Source organism: Polypterus senegalus, chromosome 4 (assembly GCF_016835505.1).
Source record: "Polypterus senegalus isolate Bchr_013 chromosome 4, ASM1683550v1, whole genome shotgun sequence".
Lineage (NCBI taxonomy): Eukaryota > Metazoa > Chordata > Cladistia > Polypteriformes > Polypteridae > Polypterus > Polypterus senegalus.
Window position 1 is genome coordinate 73,644,326 of NC_053157.1, and position 16,482 is coordinate 73,660,807.

Sequence of the window (16,482 nt, forward strand, 5' to 3'; positions counted from 1 at the left end):
GTTAAGGGTAAATTTCGCACAAACAGGAAGTTTTTCTTTACACAAAGAATGATAGTCACTTGGAATAAGCTACCAAGTAGTGTGGTAGACAGTAAGACGTTATTGATTTTCAAAACTCGACTTGATGTTTTCTTGGAGGAAACAAGTGGATAGGACTGGCGAGCTTTGATGGGCTGAATGGCCTGTTCTCGTCAAGAGTGTTCTAATAAGATCGACATACCATTTTAAATAACTCCTGGTACTCTCAGCGTCATCCCAAGTGTGGTGAGATGCCATGAGGACACCCCTTTCATATTGCACAAGTTTCAACCCCATTCAGTTCCTATGTAGGACAATAAATAAAGAAAAGAAAAGAATGTACCACTATGAGACCACTAACTGGCAATTCTGAACTGGTCCCATGTGAGCGGGGCTACGTGTGTGAATTAGATTAGGTTCATCTTCATGTCCCCAAAAACCTAAACTGGATAAGGATATGCAAGAAGGACATCTGAGCTTTGGACAGAAGACTGGACCGCGATCTTCAGAAAGACTTCATTATAAGACACTTTGTGGTCTTAGTTGAATTTGAACAATTGTCCACTTTTGTTAATAAAGGTGCATTTCGCGACCATACACTGTTAGAAGATTACATTGAATTTAAACCCCTTTATTAAGTTGGTGTTAAAGAATTGATTATGGAAACAATGTATACAAAATCATTATTTACAACCAAGCATATCTTTAAAATTTTATAAAATAAATGTATGGGATTTTGTTTCCAATTATTCCAAGTTAATCAAAAAAAAACAAGTCCACCATAATATTTTGAAGTAAAGACAGGAATGCAGGAAAAAACCTTTTTCCATATGACCTTTGGATGCCAAATAATTATTTCTGCTAAAAAAATATACTACTAAAAATGTGTATGTATTTCATAAAGTGCAAAAAACTGCAATAAAAGCAACAATTACTTATGGCACTTTTTGGCATACATCATTTACAGGTAAACCAACTGCTTTTGTAATCAGTCATAATACGTCATCTCAACTCATCTTCTCCACTGATTTCCTGCTGTGTTGCAGCAGCAGCTCTTATTTTGAACGTGATATTTATTTATTTATCCAAAGGAACGTTGTGCTTGACAAGAAATATCTGCCTTTCAGACAGCAAAGAGGGAAGCAACGCTTTTCAACGTCTGCAAACTGCCCTGGTTGTATTAGGAAGAGGATACATGAAGAGAGAAAAGTCAAACATGTATTTTGGGAACAGTTCTTCAAGAAGCATTTCAGGGACGCTACACAGGTAATATTGCAGAGTTTCATTGGTAACTGGTTTGTACCACGTCTGTCTTTCAGGAAAACGAACATATGCCGGTGCCTTAACCCGATGCAGCACGTACTCAGCATCAGCATGCAGTCTTTCGTAAGAGCCGATAAAGTTATATGTTACAGCACACGGCTGACATAAATTGTAAATCGGCATCCAGTGTTCGTTCATCCTCTCCACATCCTCGTCTACCAAGTACTGGAGAAATTCATGAAATGTGACATCATCGCCGTTGGTCCTTCCAAAATTTTTCCTGTATCTTTTGATGATTTCAACCCCGTACCTTTTTTGGTAGGCTGGAATCTCTCCAAACTTGTTTCTATAGGCCGAAAGAAGGCGCTCCATGGGGTCCCTGACAAATAAAAACTTGAAATAATTCTTTAGTCTGTAATTGATTTCTTTTGGTGGCAGGTCTGCTAGAAACACCAAACCATTTTTGTGATCCATTTTACTTTTCACATCCACATTCTCCAGGACTCTGCTTAGAACTTTCATGATTCGTTTCCAGTTGGAGCAAGCGACTTTTGGCACGTAGCAGTAGAGGAACTTGTACTCATCGTTGACTAAAATATGCTGCAGAAGAGTCCTCCGTTGTATTGGAGTGAGGTCCCATACATCAACAGGCATGTTCTTCTGACTGCAGACACTTTGAAGGGTGTGATTTCGGATTTCTTGAACAATCTGAGAAGAAAAATAAGCCAAACAAATGATTACATGGGGGCTATGTTAACAACTTGATAGGACGTTACTAAACAACTAGCTGTGTAAGCCCCTGCTGTAAAAAGCCTGGGGTTCTAGAAACTATTGAAATCGTCAGAAAGAAAAATTGAAATGCAGACATGTCAGGTAATTGAAAGGAACTACTCTGTGCATCTCTCTCCTAGGAGGTTTCGTTTTGCAGACGTGCTCGCATCGCATGTGCATTAGCAGTGGGAGGAAAAGTAAAAGGGATACTGTTTTGCCGATGTGCTTGTCTCGTTTGTGTAAGAGTTTCTCTCTTTTCTCAGCGGTTTTACTTTGGCAACAGAGTCGCTTTCTTCTTCTGACTCGTTAACTTGGGGCCGCCTTGCCAGCTCTCTGAGCTTCATGCTGTAGTAGCCTTGCACTTCCAGGCCAGACAAACATACAACAAACGCTTCCATACATAAACGATTAGTTTTCTGTTTCCTCGGAGGTGGAGCCCTTACCCCGAATCTACTTCTCACTTCCGGGCTGGACAGACAGACAACACACACTTCCGCACGTAGACGATTAGTTTACTGTTTCCTCGGAGGTGAAGCCCTTACCCTGAATCTGCTTCTCACTTCCGGGCGGACAGAAATGTAGACATTTATAAGCTTTAAGATAAGATATGCTTTAAAATATGACCTAAATGAGGCTGCAGTATTATAGCGGTCCGATGCCGCTAAGATTCACACCATCGAAGAGACGCTGATTTTTTTAATTTTTTGGTGGAGACCCAGCCTTGGCCCGACCTCCATACACTCACAAGCACAGACAAAAAACAACAGGTAATAAAACAATTAAAGATTGTATTAAACACTAATAAACAAAATATAACTACAAGATAAATAATCCCACCCCAGTCTCCTTACGGCGATGTACAATAAACACAAACAAACCACACCAATAAACACTCAAGACAATGTCCTTACACAGTCCAATACAACTAAAGCAGGTGAAAGGATATGGTGTAAAGAAGAGAACCCTGAAAACAGCTTCCGTAGAAAATAAATGAAACAGTCCTACCGGTAGTCCTGAGCGGGGAGGGGTGAAATTTCAAGGAGCGCTCCTTTAGAAGACGCATGACGATAAATCCACTATACACATGACAGGCAGGCATGAGACAATCCATTCATCATAATGGCAAACGATCCAGGGCACAATTGACTTTTTTGACGACATGTTGGACAGGATACACAAAAACACCGATCTCCTTTTGCTCCGTCAGGCCTCCCTTTTCAACTTTCTCATTGGCTTCTTTTGTCCCCAGCAGTCCCTGTGGTGTAGCAAGTCTAAACGGCCACTTTTTAAATAATCGGCGCACTCGCGGCTTTGAGAGGGGGCGTGGTATGTGTGGCCAAAGTGGTTTCCGGGGTGATTCGTGATGCGGATGTTCCTCGCTTAAGTGCACGGGTGAGGAGTCATCCACATTTATAAATGTTGCAGGGAGTCACTGATCGCTACATCTGATCCATGTCCCCGTAATAAATAGAAGCGCGAGGCGGCTAGGAGGGAAAAGAGAGAAAAGAAGAAAAAACGGACAGAGGTTATGAGTGTGGAAGGCAGGAAGCAGCGAGGAGAGAAAGCAGGTGTGTGAAGAAGAGGAGGAGAGCGAGAAAGCGCAGGCTCACACTGTATGCAAGCAGCTGGGAAAGGCGAGCCAGAGTGGGGTGTTTGGCCGGCCCTTGAGGGCTGACACTAGTGATCACTTCTGCTGAGCGTTTGTTGGGAGCAGGAGCGTCCGGGAGAAGGTTGGCTCGCCGCAGCGAAGGCAGCGGGAGTCAGGGTTTTGGAGTACAATCCCCAGCGTGAGCGTCCTGGCTGTTGGGGGAAGCCAAGTCTCGGTCTGGGAGGGGCTGAATGAAGCCAGGGGTAGGGGAGGCCACCATACCAGTCGAGCAGAAGAAGGTCAGCTGCCTGTGGGGTGACTCCCCTGGTGCATAGCTTGGAGGGGAGAGGCAGGGGAGTCACCAGTAAAGGAAAGAACCGTGCATTGTGGTTTTAAAGAGACTGCTTCCAGCCATTGTTTTAACCTTGTTGTTTTTAAAAGATTTTTTCTATTGTGTTTTTATCCTCCACTAATTCACTCATTTTAATGGATTATTTATTTAATGACTTATTTTGATGCACTGCACTTTAATTTGAACACTGCTTTGAGTTTTGTTGTTTGAATAAAAGCACTTTACACTTTTGCACCATCCCCTTGCTTTGTTGTGCCTCACTGCCTAGCTCATCGGTGACATTACCAACGGTGTCGGGTTCAAGAGCTCCCAGAAGGAAGATGGGAGTATGGAGGGAACCCCCATCGTCACAGTCTCTGCTTCCATTCCAGTCATCCTATGCGGGTAACCCCCTTGGGCTGCTGGGAAGTGAAGTTCTCCCCACGGTAGCACTGCTACAGTATGATTCAAAGAAGCTGAGGTGGTGATAAACCACAAGCAAATGGAACAGGCTTAATTGTGGACTGCAAAGAAGGAGGGTTCGGAAAAGTATTAAGACAAAAAGATCTGCATCTAATTCAAAACTAAACTGAAACTCATGTCAAACATACTAAACTAGTAACATAACAGACAAACCCAAATCTTAACTGACGCGCGACACTATGCTAAAGCTAAAGCTAGAATTCTTATTTTTAGATTTTAGTTGCTACTTTTGTGCCTGTCTGATTATTTTCTTCTTGGTTTAATATTTGTTTATATTTTATTTATTCACATCCATTCCTATTTCTACCAGAAGTGGAATATCGTGATGTCATCACCTGAAGGTCATGAAAGATGGTGGCACTCTACTTCGTGCATCTAAGATTTTAGGTCTGAAAAAGAAAAATAAAACATTCGTGGTGCTGGCTATTGTTGAATAGGGCTGTCAGATTGAATATTTCTATTCAAATAAATTCGTAGGTCGAATTTATTTTAAAAATATCTTATTCGAAGTCAAAAGCTGACATTTGAGTGTAAATGTACGGTTATCTGTTTTACTCACACTAATTCTCCAGATGCATTGTATAAAGCTGCAGTATTCTGCAGAACTCTTTTTGCACTTCACTTCCACACTCAGCCATTTTGTGATTTTTGAATGATTAGTCTGTTATCTTTCTTAGTACTAGAGTGTAGTACCGTGTCAGTCATTATGAATGTAGAGAAAAGCTATGTCATTTTGCTTGGCTTTTCTCATCTTTCTTAGTAAACCTTACAGCTTGACTCCTTCACAAGATAGTTTTTGTCTTTTTTCTTTTTCTCGATCCTACAAATTTACTTGGAGCAGATTTTCTAAACACTCTTCAAGTGTCCTGAAATGATCATTTTGCTTCTGGTTCTGTCCCGTTACCTGCACAATAACGTCACGTGGATAGTAACAGGACATCATTTTCAAGAAACAAACCGCCCACAGCAACGTGGGAGAACACAAAATGGTGACAGCTATTAAAAATAATTAACAAGCATAATTTTGTAGTCTGAAGGGAACAAAATGAATCGCAACATGCCAAAACTGAAAATTTCTTAAGAGGAAAATTTCTAAAGGCATTATTCTGTTTTATAAAAAGGATGATAGTTATTTGGATCTGTCCTATCAGCCAGTACACATAATATGCCTCACATGTAACTATTGGATGGAACTGTTAAGGAGTAAAAATGAAGTTTGAGATGTCAGAAACAGTAACTTTGCATGTCTGTTGAAAGTCCCAGAAATGCCTCCTAGGGACACGTCAGTAAATAAAGTACTTGTGCAGTCACTAAAGGGGAACAAACGTGAATGACACATGCCTATGGACATTTCGAAAAGGTACACATTCAGGTTTACTTCACATATTAGAAGATTCTGTTGCTTGTTAAGTGAAAAAAACTGAAGAATCTGATCAGGAAAATGTCTGCATTTAGCTATGCCACAGATGCTTAGTTAATCACTGTGGGCCCTGGTTGCTGTTCTTTAAACAAAGCATTCCAGTTTACTTTTATCCTGAGCGTACATGTGAACAAAACACAGAACAGACCTAAGGAAAGATATTTATAAGTTACAGCAGTCCCTGTTTCAGTCATTCTGTTTACACAAGAATATGACTTTGGTTGAGTTTTCTTAAATATTGTCAATGCACGATACGCTCAACTAAGACAAGCTGCTAACTACCTAAAAATAAGGTTATGGCTGACATTCAGTAAATGTAGCATACTATTATGACTAGCATTGAAAAAATGGTCTGTTGTGATGACCACAAGCAAAACAATTAGTCAGTCAACGGTGTAAGTCAAGAACTAGGAAGATTAGCACAAAAACAAATGATCATCAGAACCAACATCTGAAGCCAAAGTCCTGTTCTAATGTCTTTTCCATAACTGAACTCAAAGTCTCAAAAGTGTCTTTATGTAGAAAATTCAAAAGCTTGGGCCCCAGGATTACCAGACGGCCACCTTTTATAACGACAATGGGATGACGCTGCAGCATCAGATGTCATGTGATCAGTAATGGAAGGTATCTACTAAACTACACTATGGCTGCTGCCCTGAAACTACCGTATATACGCACAGATAAGTTCTCCCGTGGATAAGTTGGGACTTGATTTTATTGTATAATTTCTGGTATTTTATAATGTCGATCATATAAATCGAATGCAGAAAACTCATGCTATTGGTCTAAGAGATTATGATATGCTAATCACCCGAGAGAGTAACCACGGAGCACATACGTGGGTGCGGCAATGCGCTGTATCAGCATGTACTCCTAACCCCTCTCTCTCTTTCTCCGTTGAGCCTACGTGACCACACAGTGATACCCGAACTGTTCCGAAGCAACGTTTGCACTGTTTTGTGTTTTTTGTATCTCACACCCTCATACACCTTTATCGTAAGAGCATCCCTTATCAAAAATAGAGCATTCGATCAGAAGAAAACATGAAGCTGCTTTTAAATTAAAAGTCATTGAAGTGGTGAAAGAAATTGGTAACTACGCTGCTGCAACAAAATTCGATGCATCTGAGAAACTGATGCGAGATTGGAGGACGCAAGAGATGTAAAAAAAAAAAATTTAAGTATCTCATTTTTGAATGACTTTATAAGTCGGGTCTGATTTTATGATCGATTTTTCAGGTTTCAAGACCCGACTTATACGTGAGTATATACGATATTTATAACAAAGTCATGTCATTTCCTAACTGGCTTAATCCAGACCAGGGTCACAAGTGGGGGGTGTTGGAGCCTGTCCCAGCTAGCGAAGGGTGCGAGGACGGATCAGTCCATCGCAGGGTGAACACACACACACACACCAAACACACACTAGAGCCAGTTGAGTGTCACCAGTCCATCTAAGATGTATGGCTGTGGCCTGTGGGAGGAATCAGGAGCAACCAGAGGAAACCCACGCAGACACAGGGAGAACATAGGAACTTTGGACTCCTTACTGCCATCGTGCCACCCTTGTTATAAAAATGGTGATGCCAAAAAGAAAAATCACAAACCGAGTGACATTAGCAATATAACATTAAAAATGTTATAATATTAGGAAAAACTATATTGAACATGAAGGTATAGTACAGGACTAAATACTTACTTTTTAGCACAGAAAAATGAAAGGGTCAAGTATATATTTTTCCAGAAATATAGTTACGAATATAAGCAAATGCAGTGTACTCGGAATTAAAGCAGCTCTGCAAAGAAGAGTGGGCTAAAATGTCTTAATGATGTGAAAGACTAAAATCAAACTATAGGGTAAGAGTTTAGTTGTGATTATTTCATTTGGGGTGTTAAATAACTTCATTCCTTGAATAGATAAAGAATAATGATTTAAAAACTGTATTGTGTGTTCAAGCGGCATGGTGGCGCAGGGGGTAGCGCTGCTGCCTTGCAGTTAGGAGACCTGAGTTTGCTTCCCAGGTCCTCTACGATGGAGCATTCGATCAGAAGAAAATATGAAGCTGATTTTAAATGAACCGTCGTTGAAGTAGCGAAAGAAATTGGCAACTGCACTGCTGCAACAAAATTCGATGCGTCTGAGAAACAGATGCAAGACTGGAGGAGGCAAGAAAAATTAAGTGTCGCATTTTTGAACAGGCATATAAGTTGGGGTTTGATTTTATGATCGATTTTTCGGGTTTCAAGACCCAACTTATACATGAGTATATATGGTGATTTCATTTTAAATAACACAAGGGTGGCACGGTACCGCAGTGTTAGCGCTGCTGCCTCGCAGTAAGGAGACCCGGGTTCGCTTCCCAGGTCCTCCCTGCGTGGGTTTCCTCCGACAGTCCAAATACATGCAGATAAGGTGCATTGGCGATCCTAAATTGTCCCTAGTGTGTACATGGTATGTGTGTGCCCTGTGGTGGACTGGCGCCCTGTCTGGGGGTTTGTTTCCTGCCTTGCACCCCGTGTTGGCTGGGATTGGCTCCAGCAGAACCCCGCGACCCTGTAGTTAGGATATAGCGGGCTGGATAATGGATGGATGGATGGATGGTGTGTTCACTGAGGTTCCCTTCCTCTAATACTGCGCTTTGTCTAGAATCCGATGCCATTCATTGCGTAAAATATGCAAAAACAGGAAGAGGGCAAATACTTTTTCACAGCACTGTATTTGATTTTTTTTTTGTTATATTAATATATTTTACACTCTAATTTACCATGACACAAGTCCAGAGACAAACTACTAACAGGACAGAGCTAAAGATCATGAACAAAATCTTAAAAATGGCAAAAATGTTTCCAGAATATTTTTGTAACAATGGGAGAAAAAAAGTAAATAGAACTGTATCAATATATTTTTTCGATATTTTATAAATAAAATTGAATAAGATGATGAAAAAGCGAGCCCACAATACACAGGGCGACACACTTGCTTGCAGGTTGTCTATTTTTACAGTGGCTTAACATCGGAGTGCTGTCCTGTTAGACATTAAATCAGCATTACAAAGTCAGGCTAACTTCAATGTTCGGCGATGTTGGAGTGTTTTGTCCTTTTTTTGACAGCTTTCAAAAAACTTTCTCTAGGAGTGCCTGTCACCATTGCTAGCACATGGCTTTATCTCTCTGCCCCCTATTGTCTTGCTGGTTTCCCACCCATCCATCCTGTATTTCCTTAAATTTTCACTTTGAATAAGATAGGAACGCTGACCTGGACTGGGCCAGAACAACAGAGGGACTTCCATGATCTAACATAAAAGTCACTACTATAGCACAGATTCGTTGTGACAGGCCAGTGTTCTCTCAGATTGGAGCGTTTCACCTACTGGACAAGCCCAAAATATTCTGAACCTCAAAAATCATACAGTGCACAGAGAGCGGCTGAGCAGCAATGGCATGTCTGGCATGAGTGAAAACCTGGCATGGTTAAACCAATTGAATGTTTTCTGCCAGTTTTTTCACTTTCACAACATAATAGTTTTGAGTCCTAAAAATGATAAAGAATGTAAATATGAATCATCGAAACTAAACTTGGTGTTGCACTTCCTCTATTCTTTCTCAGAAATATGCAAAACAAAACAAAAAAAAAAATGCTGATACAATCAACTCCTCATGTCTTCCTCCAATGAACTCCTCATTGTTACATCTAGCCTGAAACCAAAAGTTTCTACTAGCTCAAAAGCTACATCATTTTAATTATTCAAATGATATTTGGGGTGGCATGGAGACCCAATGGCCAGCCTGCGCAGGACATGAAAATGCAGACCATGAGGCTCCATTAGGCCCCCCAGCCTGCTTATAATTGCCTGGATTGATTCACACAGCTTATGCAAAGCAGTCACTTGTTCTGCATTAACAAGACACTGTATTTCTACAAGATATAAAATTATTTTACTATATATATATATATATATATATATATATATATTTCAGCTCTGCATGGGCACAAATAGTTACTTCTCATGTTGGGCCACCTCAATTTTTACAGTTTTGAGATGAGCCATTTTCCTTTGTTAAATTGCACTTGCAAACAGAAGCATGTGGGGTTATCATTTTAGACTATTTCAAGATCTGTGACCCTCAATGGACATCTATTGGAAGGTGAAAAATGACAAATTTCCTTTACAATTGATAATACTTCGACTTTTAAACATTTAAACTGAAACAGACATTTTTAACACTTCAAATACTTCACACATTCATTCATATTTATTATGTAATTCTACCTCAATTTCCATTTGTTATGAACTCCCCTTATTAGGGTGGCATACTGTATATGCTAATTCACACTCTTTTTAATTATTGATCAATTTCAGTGATGTAAATGTAATGTATTTATTTCGATTCAATTTAGGTTATTTTTGTATAGCACTCTTCACTGATTGTTGTGACATGTTCTCGGGTACAGCGCAAATATTACCTTTCTAAATTAGTAATCACATAATGTGTACACATAAAGACACTGATTTGTTTACTGTTAACAAACGAGTAAAAAGAGTCATTTAAAAAGGGAGTCCAGTAGTACAGTATCTCTACATTAAAGGATTGTTTAACTGTTTAACACCGGAGAATACAGTGACTTGTTGTTAACACAATATAAGCACCTGGCTTGCAAGAACTGTCTGAATATGTCCAGACGAATTAATAACTAAATAAGTAGCTAACTTCACTTTCCCACTCAGGCCAGGATATTTCACGTCAAGTTTATCTGTTGCTTGTTTGTCTGTGATAGATAGATAGATAGATAGATAGATAGATAGATAGATAGATAGATAGATAGATAGATAGATGGATGGGTGGGTGAACCTCTTAACACCATGCACCGACCGCACGATAGCACCACTCACCTGATAGTCGGGCTCCAGAGTGGTCGTCTCTCCCACCCGCTGGACCGTCGTGTAGCTGCGACTGCTATACCCGGTGCTTCGCGGTGGGGGTGTCTGCAGATCATTCAGAATGCCCTTCTCGATCATAACCAGCAAGCCACCGGACGCCACGATCACCGCGAACGTAAGCACCAGCAGGGCCAGCTGCCTCTGCGGATAAACGGGACCGGTGGAGTGTAATCGGTACCTCCCCGTAGATTTACTGCCCTCTTTTAACCTCATGTCGCGGAAACGACGTTATCACTTGCGGCTGTTGTCCGCTATGTTAAAAAAAACTCCTTGCGAAACTCTTAAAAAAACTTTATAGAACTTCCATTCTGCAAAGACAAATCCACTTCCAACACTGGACTGAGTTATTTCAAAACCCGAGTGATAGTATCTCTGCGGAGCAGCGTTGTATTTTGGGCGTTGTAGTTTTTAATCGGGAGTCAATTATCGAAATATCGACTCTGCTATGTAAGTGGACTACGTGTTCCATAATGCTTTTCGGCTCCCATCCTGTTACAAGTTGACCGTTCTAACATTTTTGTTAGAATCAGCGCAGCTTTCGGTCCACGTTGGCATTGCTGCAGGAAGCTACTGGAGCGTTTACATTTGGAAAAGAAGTAACAAAACTAAAAACGCTATACTTCACTTTTGTGCCTGAAGAAACCCGTGCTAACGTTTTCCAAGGCTTAGTAACAATATTTTATTAAAATCGGTAGACACCGAATCAGAAGTTAAAAGAATACTCCATCCAAAAAATACATTTTTTATATCACTTAACCCACGCATTTTGTAGCAGTGTCCAAAAAAAGTATTCTCACGATTTTGAGGAGAAAAGACATAACGAAGATTCATAGTGTATGGTATCCATTGGTGAACATCACTGGACAAAGGCCAACAATATGAAAAACGTCCATGGGAAAAAAGTAAAAATGTATTGTTTATGTGCTTTTCTCAGTGAGCATTGATTTACATTCTAGGGGCATTCCGGGCAGTTCCCGGAATTGTTATACAGCGGGAGAGTGAGAGATAGCACACATTGTTGTGGAGGAGAGTGCGGCACATCTGTAGCCCAGTTACAACAGGTCGGTTTCGGCGTGTAGTATTGTTTTCGCTACCGTTTGAGTTAGAAGTGTGCATAGTGATTCGGCACAATGTCGCAGTTCGAACAACGTGCTAACTTCAAATTCTTGTGAAAATGGGAGAAGTCAGCTTCAGATACGGCTAGCGATCAATAAACGGTATATAAAAACCTAAAGTTTTTCCGTCGGTCACAAAAACTAGCCCACCACTGGGCCTTGAAACTTGATCTTGGACTTAATTAGGAGATTATGCCGTGATACGTGTAACGCTACCCATCAACTGGATGTATGAGCTACCATCAAAAAACAGCCTTGTATGTAACGCAGGAAAAGAACATCGGCGACACCTGCTGACAGTGAGGCACAAGCCAATCAGTTGAGCAACTGCGAATTGTTACACAATGAAAAACAACATGAACTGCGACCTCACTGACTATGAATGAGATGTGCTGTGGCGGTGGGACAGTCCCACACACGCTGAATTGAGAGGTCAGATTGAATATTGAGGGACTGATCCACTGTACTGACCGCAGGGCAAGGAAAACAGCAGCACCATCCGCTCAGCTTCAATTGCGACATACACAATGCAAGCGGTGACGGAAGTCAACAAACAACACATTTGTAATGTGCAAAAACGTAAATACTGTTAGAGGTTTAGGATCACCCATGTACGTACTCTATCTATCTATCTATCTATCTATCTATCTATCTATCTATCTATCTATCTATCTATCTATCTATCTATCTATCTATCTGTCAAAAGAAATATAAAAACAAACAAAAACAGTTCAACTTGCCATGTGAGATATCCAGGGCCCATGTTAACTGTGATATTTCAGTTCTGATATTAATTGTAGTTTTCGTTTTTATTTAATAAAATTAATTTTTGCTTTTATTTCGTTCTAGTTTTCAGTGGAGTCAACTATTTTTATCTTTATTTAGTTCTGGCTTTTTTACATAATATTAGTACAATTTTAGTTTTTTTTTTCTGTTGCAAGACCACAAATGCTGGCCTACACATATTTCAATACAAGTTATGTTTCAGTCAACAAAATACACTTACAGTTCATAATGCCGTTAAACACAGCTTGACTATCAATGACCAAACAGATTAAGAGGCCTAATGAGTATAGTCAGCAAGATCAAATGTTTCAACCCAAGAAACCAGTTTGTGGAAGCACATTGCTGTTAAGCTTTAAATGAGCGCGCATTTCGAGAGATTTGTTCTTGTTACAAAGACATCCACTGAACAGATAGCCACACAGTGAAAAGTATTTGCTTGACGAGTGCCTGTAATGCAGGTGTACAAACAAGGTCCTTGGCACTATGAGGGACACCTGCAAGACTGCATGTTGACGATTTCTGCTGGCAGTACTGAAGCAGTGACGTGTGGTGAGGTTCATTGCTGGTGAGGCACAGGCTCCTTCAGAGTGAGATTTACAAATATATGAACCCCAAAGAGTAGCTTATTCACTATTCAACTGGCAGCATGCATATTGACTACTGGTTATACAATACAATGCAATACAGTTTATTTTTGTATAGCCCAAAATCATGCAAGAAGTGCTGCAATGGGCTTTAACAGGCCCTGCCTCTTGACAGCCCCCCCAGCCTTGACTCTCTACAAAGACAAGGAAAAACTCTCAAAAAAACCCTTGTAGGGAAAAAAATGGAAGAGACCCCTTTCCAGGTAGGTTGGGTGTGCAGTGGGTGTCAAAAAGAAGGGGGTCATTACACTGTTTCATATCTCATCAGCATTCTTTACACACGCATCGGTAAGGCACACGTTTGGCTGAGAAAGAACGTTACGTTTATAGCGGCGAGAGAAAGCGCATTTGCTCTGCACCCTCCATGTATTCTAAATTTGCCGCTGCAATTTACAATTCATACTCATTCAATACAAATGAAAATATAGAGTGGTGTAAAAAAAACGGATTTCAACTTTGACCTTGAATAAAATATTTAGTTGTTTTTAAAAGCTTTTAATTCTGATGCTTTAATCAATTTTATTACAGACCGTTCAACACAATGATAACAAGAAAAACAAAATAATATTTTATTTAAGGTCAAAATTTAGTTTTTAAATATTGGATTTTTTTCTTAGTCTGATCCTATTTTTTAAATAATTGAAAACTGTTTATGGTCTTACTTTATTTGTAAATGAAGCCCATGCACCTATCCTTCTCCACGAAAATCTCCTTTGCTTTCTTGTAAAAGTCCCCGTTATTTTCCTTTAGTTTTAAAATTCTTAATCTTCCATTTTGTCAGTCAGTCGGAACAAAAAATAAAATAAACAGACCGCTAACTTATTCGCACCTCTGTGTAGAAGAACAGCAGCAACAAGCACCTGTTGAGCTCACATCCGTCTCCTTCAGTGCAGCACGGTACCGTCTGCCTCGCCTTGTGCCTTTTTACTGCGGTTTTATGTCCAATCAGCAAGACTAGATATGTCACACACATTCAATTAAAGATATTAACCAGACTGTGGAAAGTCAGGATGTATAATAAACGCGTGTGCAAACATTATATTGGTGACATACAGAGAGACAGCAACAGGCACGCACCAATTGCATGCATCAACCCTGTGTGTGAGAGACTGTGCAGTCTGAGGTGAGGCTCAGCTCGTCTCGTCGCACTTCACGTTTCTCCCCGTTATTTGATCAGGAAGTGCACAAATTCAGCGATTTTGACTATGAAAATGATCAAAATTATCATACAGAAAACAAATGTATAGCACAGACCAGTGGACAAATTTATGTTATCATTATTATTTTTTTTTACTTTTCATGAGTGCAGTCAAGGTAGGGTTGCCAGATTAGAAAATTAGGAATATGGGACACTCTTAAAATCTCTTTATATATTACTATTACAACACACAGTAACAACACGTTTTGTTGACACTGTATGTTGCAATGCTTATACAGAACTGCACAGCAGCGTGGCTGGAGAGCAAAATGGTAACAGTGTCACTGTCCGCAGCCAGCCATATCAACTGAACAAGTTGCAAACAGGCAGCAAACACTAATTTCCTCATTACATTTGGGTTATCAAGAGAACCTGAGAAAAGAAAGTATAATTACTTATAAAGTTACAACTAAGTACCATAAGAAGGTAGTAAAAATATATTTTATTATGAAATTTGAAAATGAACAGTGGCACAGTGGTAGCACTGCTGCCTCATAGTAAGGAGACCTGGGTTCACTTCCCAGGTCCTCCCTGCATGGAGTTTGCATGTTCTCCCTGTGTCTGCGTAGGTTTTCCCAGGGTGCTCCATTTTCCTCCCACAGTCCAAAGACATGCAGGTTAGGTGCATTGGGTATCCTAAATGATCCCTAGTGTGTGCTTGGTGTATGGGTGAGCTGGCACCCTGCCCGGGGATTTGTTTCTGCCTTGCACCCTGTTTTGGCTGGGATTGGCTCCAGCAGACCCCCGTGACCCTGTGTTAGGATTATAGTGTGTTGGATAATGGATGGATGGATTAAATACGGGACATTTGGGTGTCCCTGAAAGATCAGTGTGGGACAGGGGACAAAATTATCAAATATGGGACATGTCCTGTATATAAGGGACATCTGGCAACCCTAAGTCAAGGTGCTAGAGAAGTGCTGGTCTTCCACTAATTACTGATCCAGCTGATCCTGCACTGAAACTCAGAGACTCTTTTCTTATTCTCGAATGCTACGTTTGCTTTTATTATCATCTGTGCTGTAATTAAAGTATTTCCACACGTTATTTTCTCGCATTCTGTCCGAAAACATCTGTGCAAAACTCACCATCATCAACCACAAGTGCTCACTGCTTCAATCCGACGAGCCAAATGCGCTCAACAAACAAACAACGGTCCTTTACAGAAGTTGCGCCACGTGACTATAGTAAGCCCAAGATACGAGTTCACCGCATAGTGAAGAGGACGACCTACAAACAACACCTCTGTGCAACTGAACCAGACTGAACGAAAATGCTATTGCTGTTTTTTTTCGTTTTTACTCAATTTTTGTTCTCATTTTAGTTCGTCCACATATTACTAATTGTTATTTTCATTTAGTTTTAGTTTCTCTATTTGCCTTAATTTCAGTTGACGATCTTGTAAAACAAAAAACAATATTTTAAGTTCTAGTTCTTGTTTTCATTATAAAAATATCACTGGGGAAAGTGAAATTAACTATTTATTCACAGTTATAAATTTGCCTGGACATATTCACACACCTTATGCAAACCAGATACTTATTCTGTGTTAAAAACAACAAACTATTTACAAGGCATATGTGGTATCAACAGCTGTGAGCAGGTCCTAACAGAAGATGTTTAATTCAGGATGCAGAACACAAGAATGAGAATAACAGACATACATGCCAAGAAAAAAGCAGTACTTTGGGCTTTTAATGATCACATAAGCGACCAAAGAATTGGAGGTGCGGCAACCTCCGCCACTTAACTGGGTTTTGGGTGCTTCGCAAGTCATACACTACGAGTGCAAAAGTCATTAGGGTTAGGGCATGAAAAGGTGGTGGCACCCTCGGCAGAGGGACCTGATATTTTCGGTTTTGCAAGAAGCGCATGAACCATCTTTTTTCAAGGACTGGAGCCCCAAGTGCCTCCTAACATGTAAAC

The 16,482-nt window shown here is 40.3% G+C and overlaps 1 protein-coding gene across 1 annotated transcript; it reads right to left on the reverse strand.

Annotated features, from left to right (window-relative positions):
- Positions 1-628: 628 nt before the first annotated feature.
- On the reverse strand, positions 629-11,199 carry chst14 (carbohydrate (N-acetylgalactosamine 4-0) sulfotransferase 14). Its single transcript, XM_039750889.1, has 2 exons — positions 10,766-11,199; positions 629-1,989 (listed from the first exon to the last, which is right to left on the reverse strand). The coding sequence occupies exons 1-2, from the start codon at positions 11,024-11,026 to the stop codon at positions 1,171-1,173; spliced, it is 1,080 nt and encodes a 359-aa protein (XP_039606823.1). The 5' UTR covers positions 11,027-11,199; the 3' UTR covers positions 629-1,170.
- Positions 11,200-16,482: the final 5,283 nt, after the last annotated feature.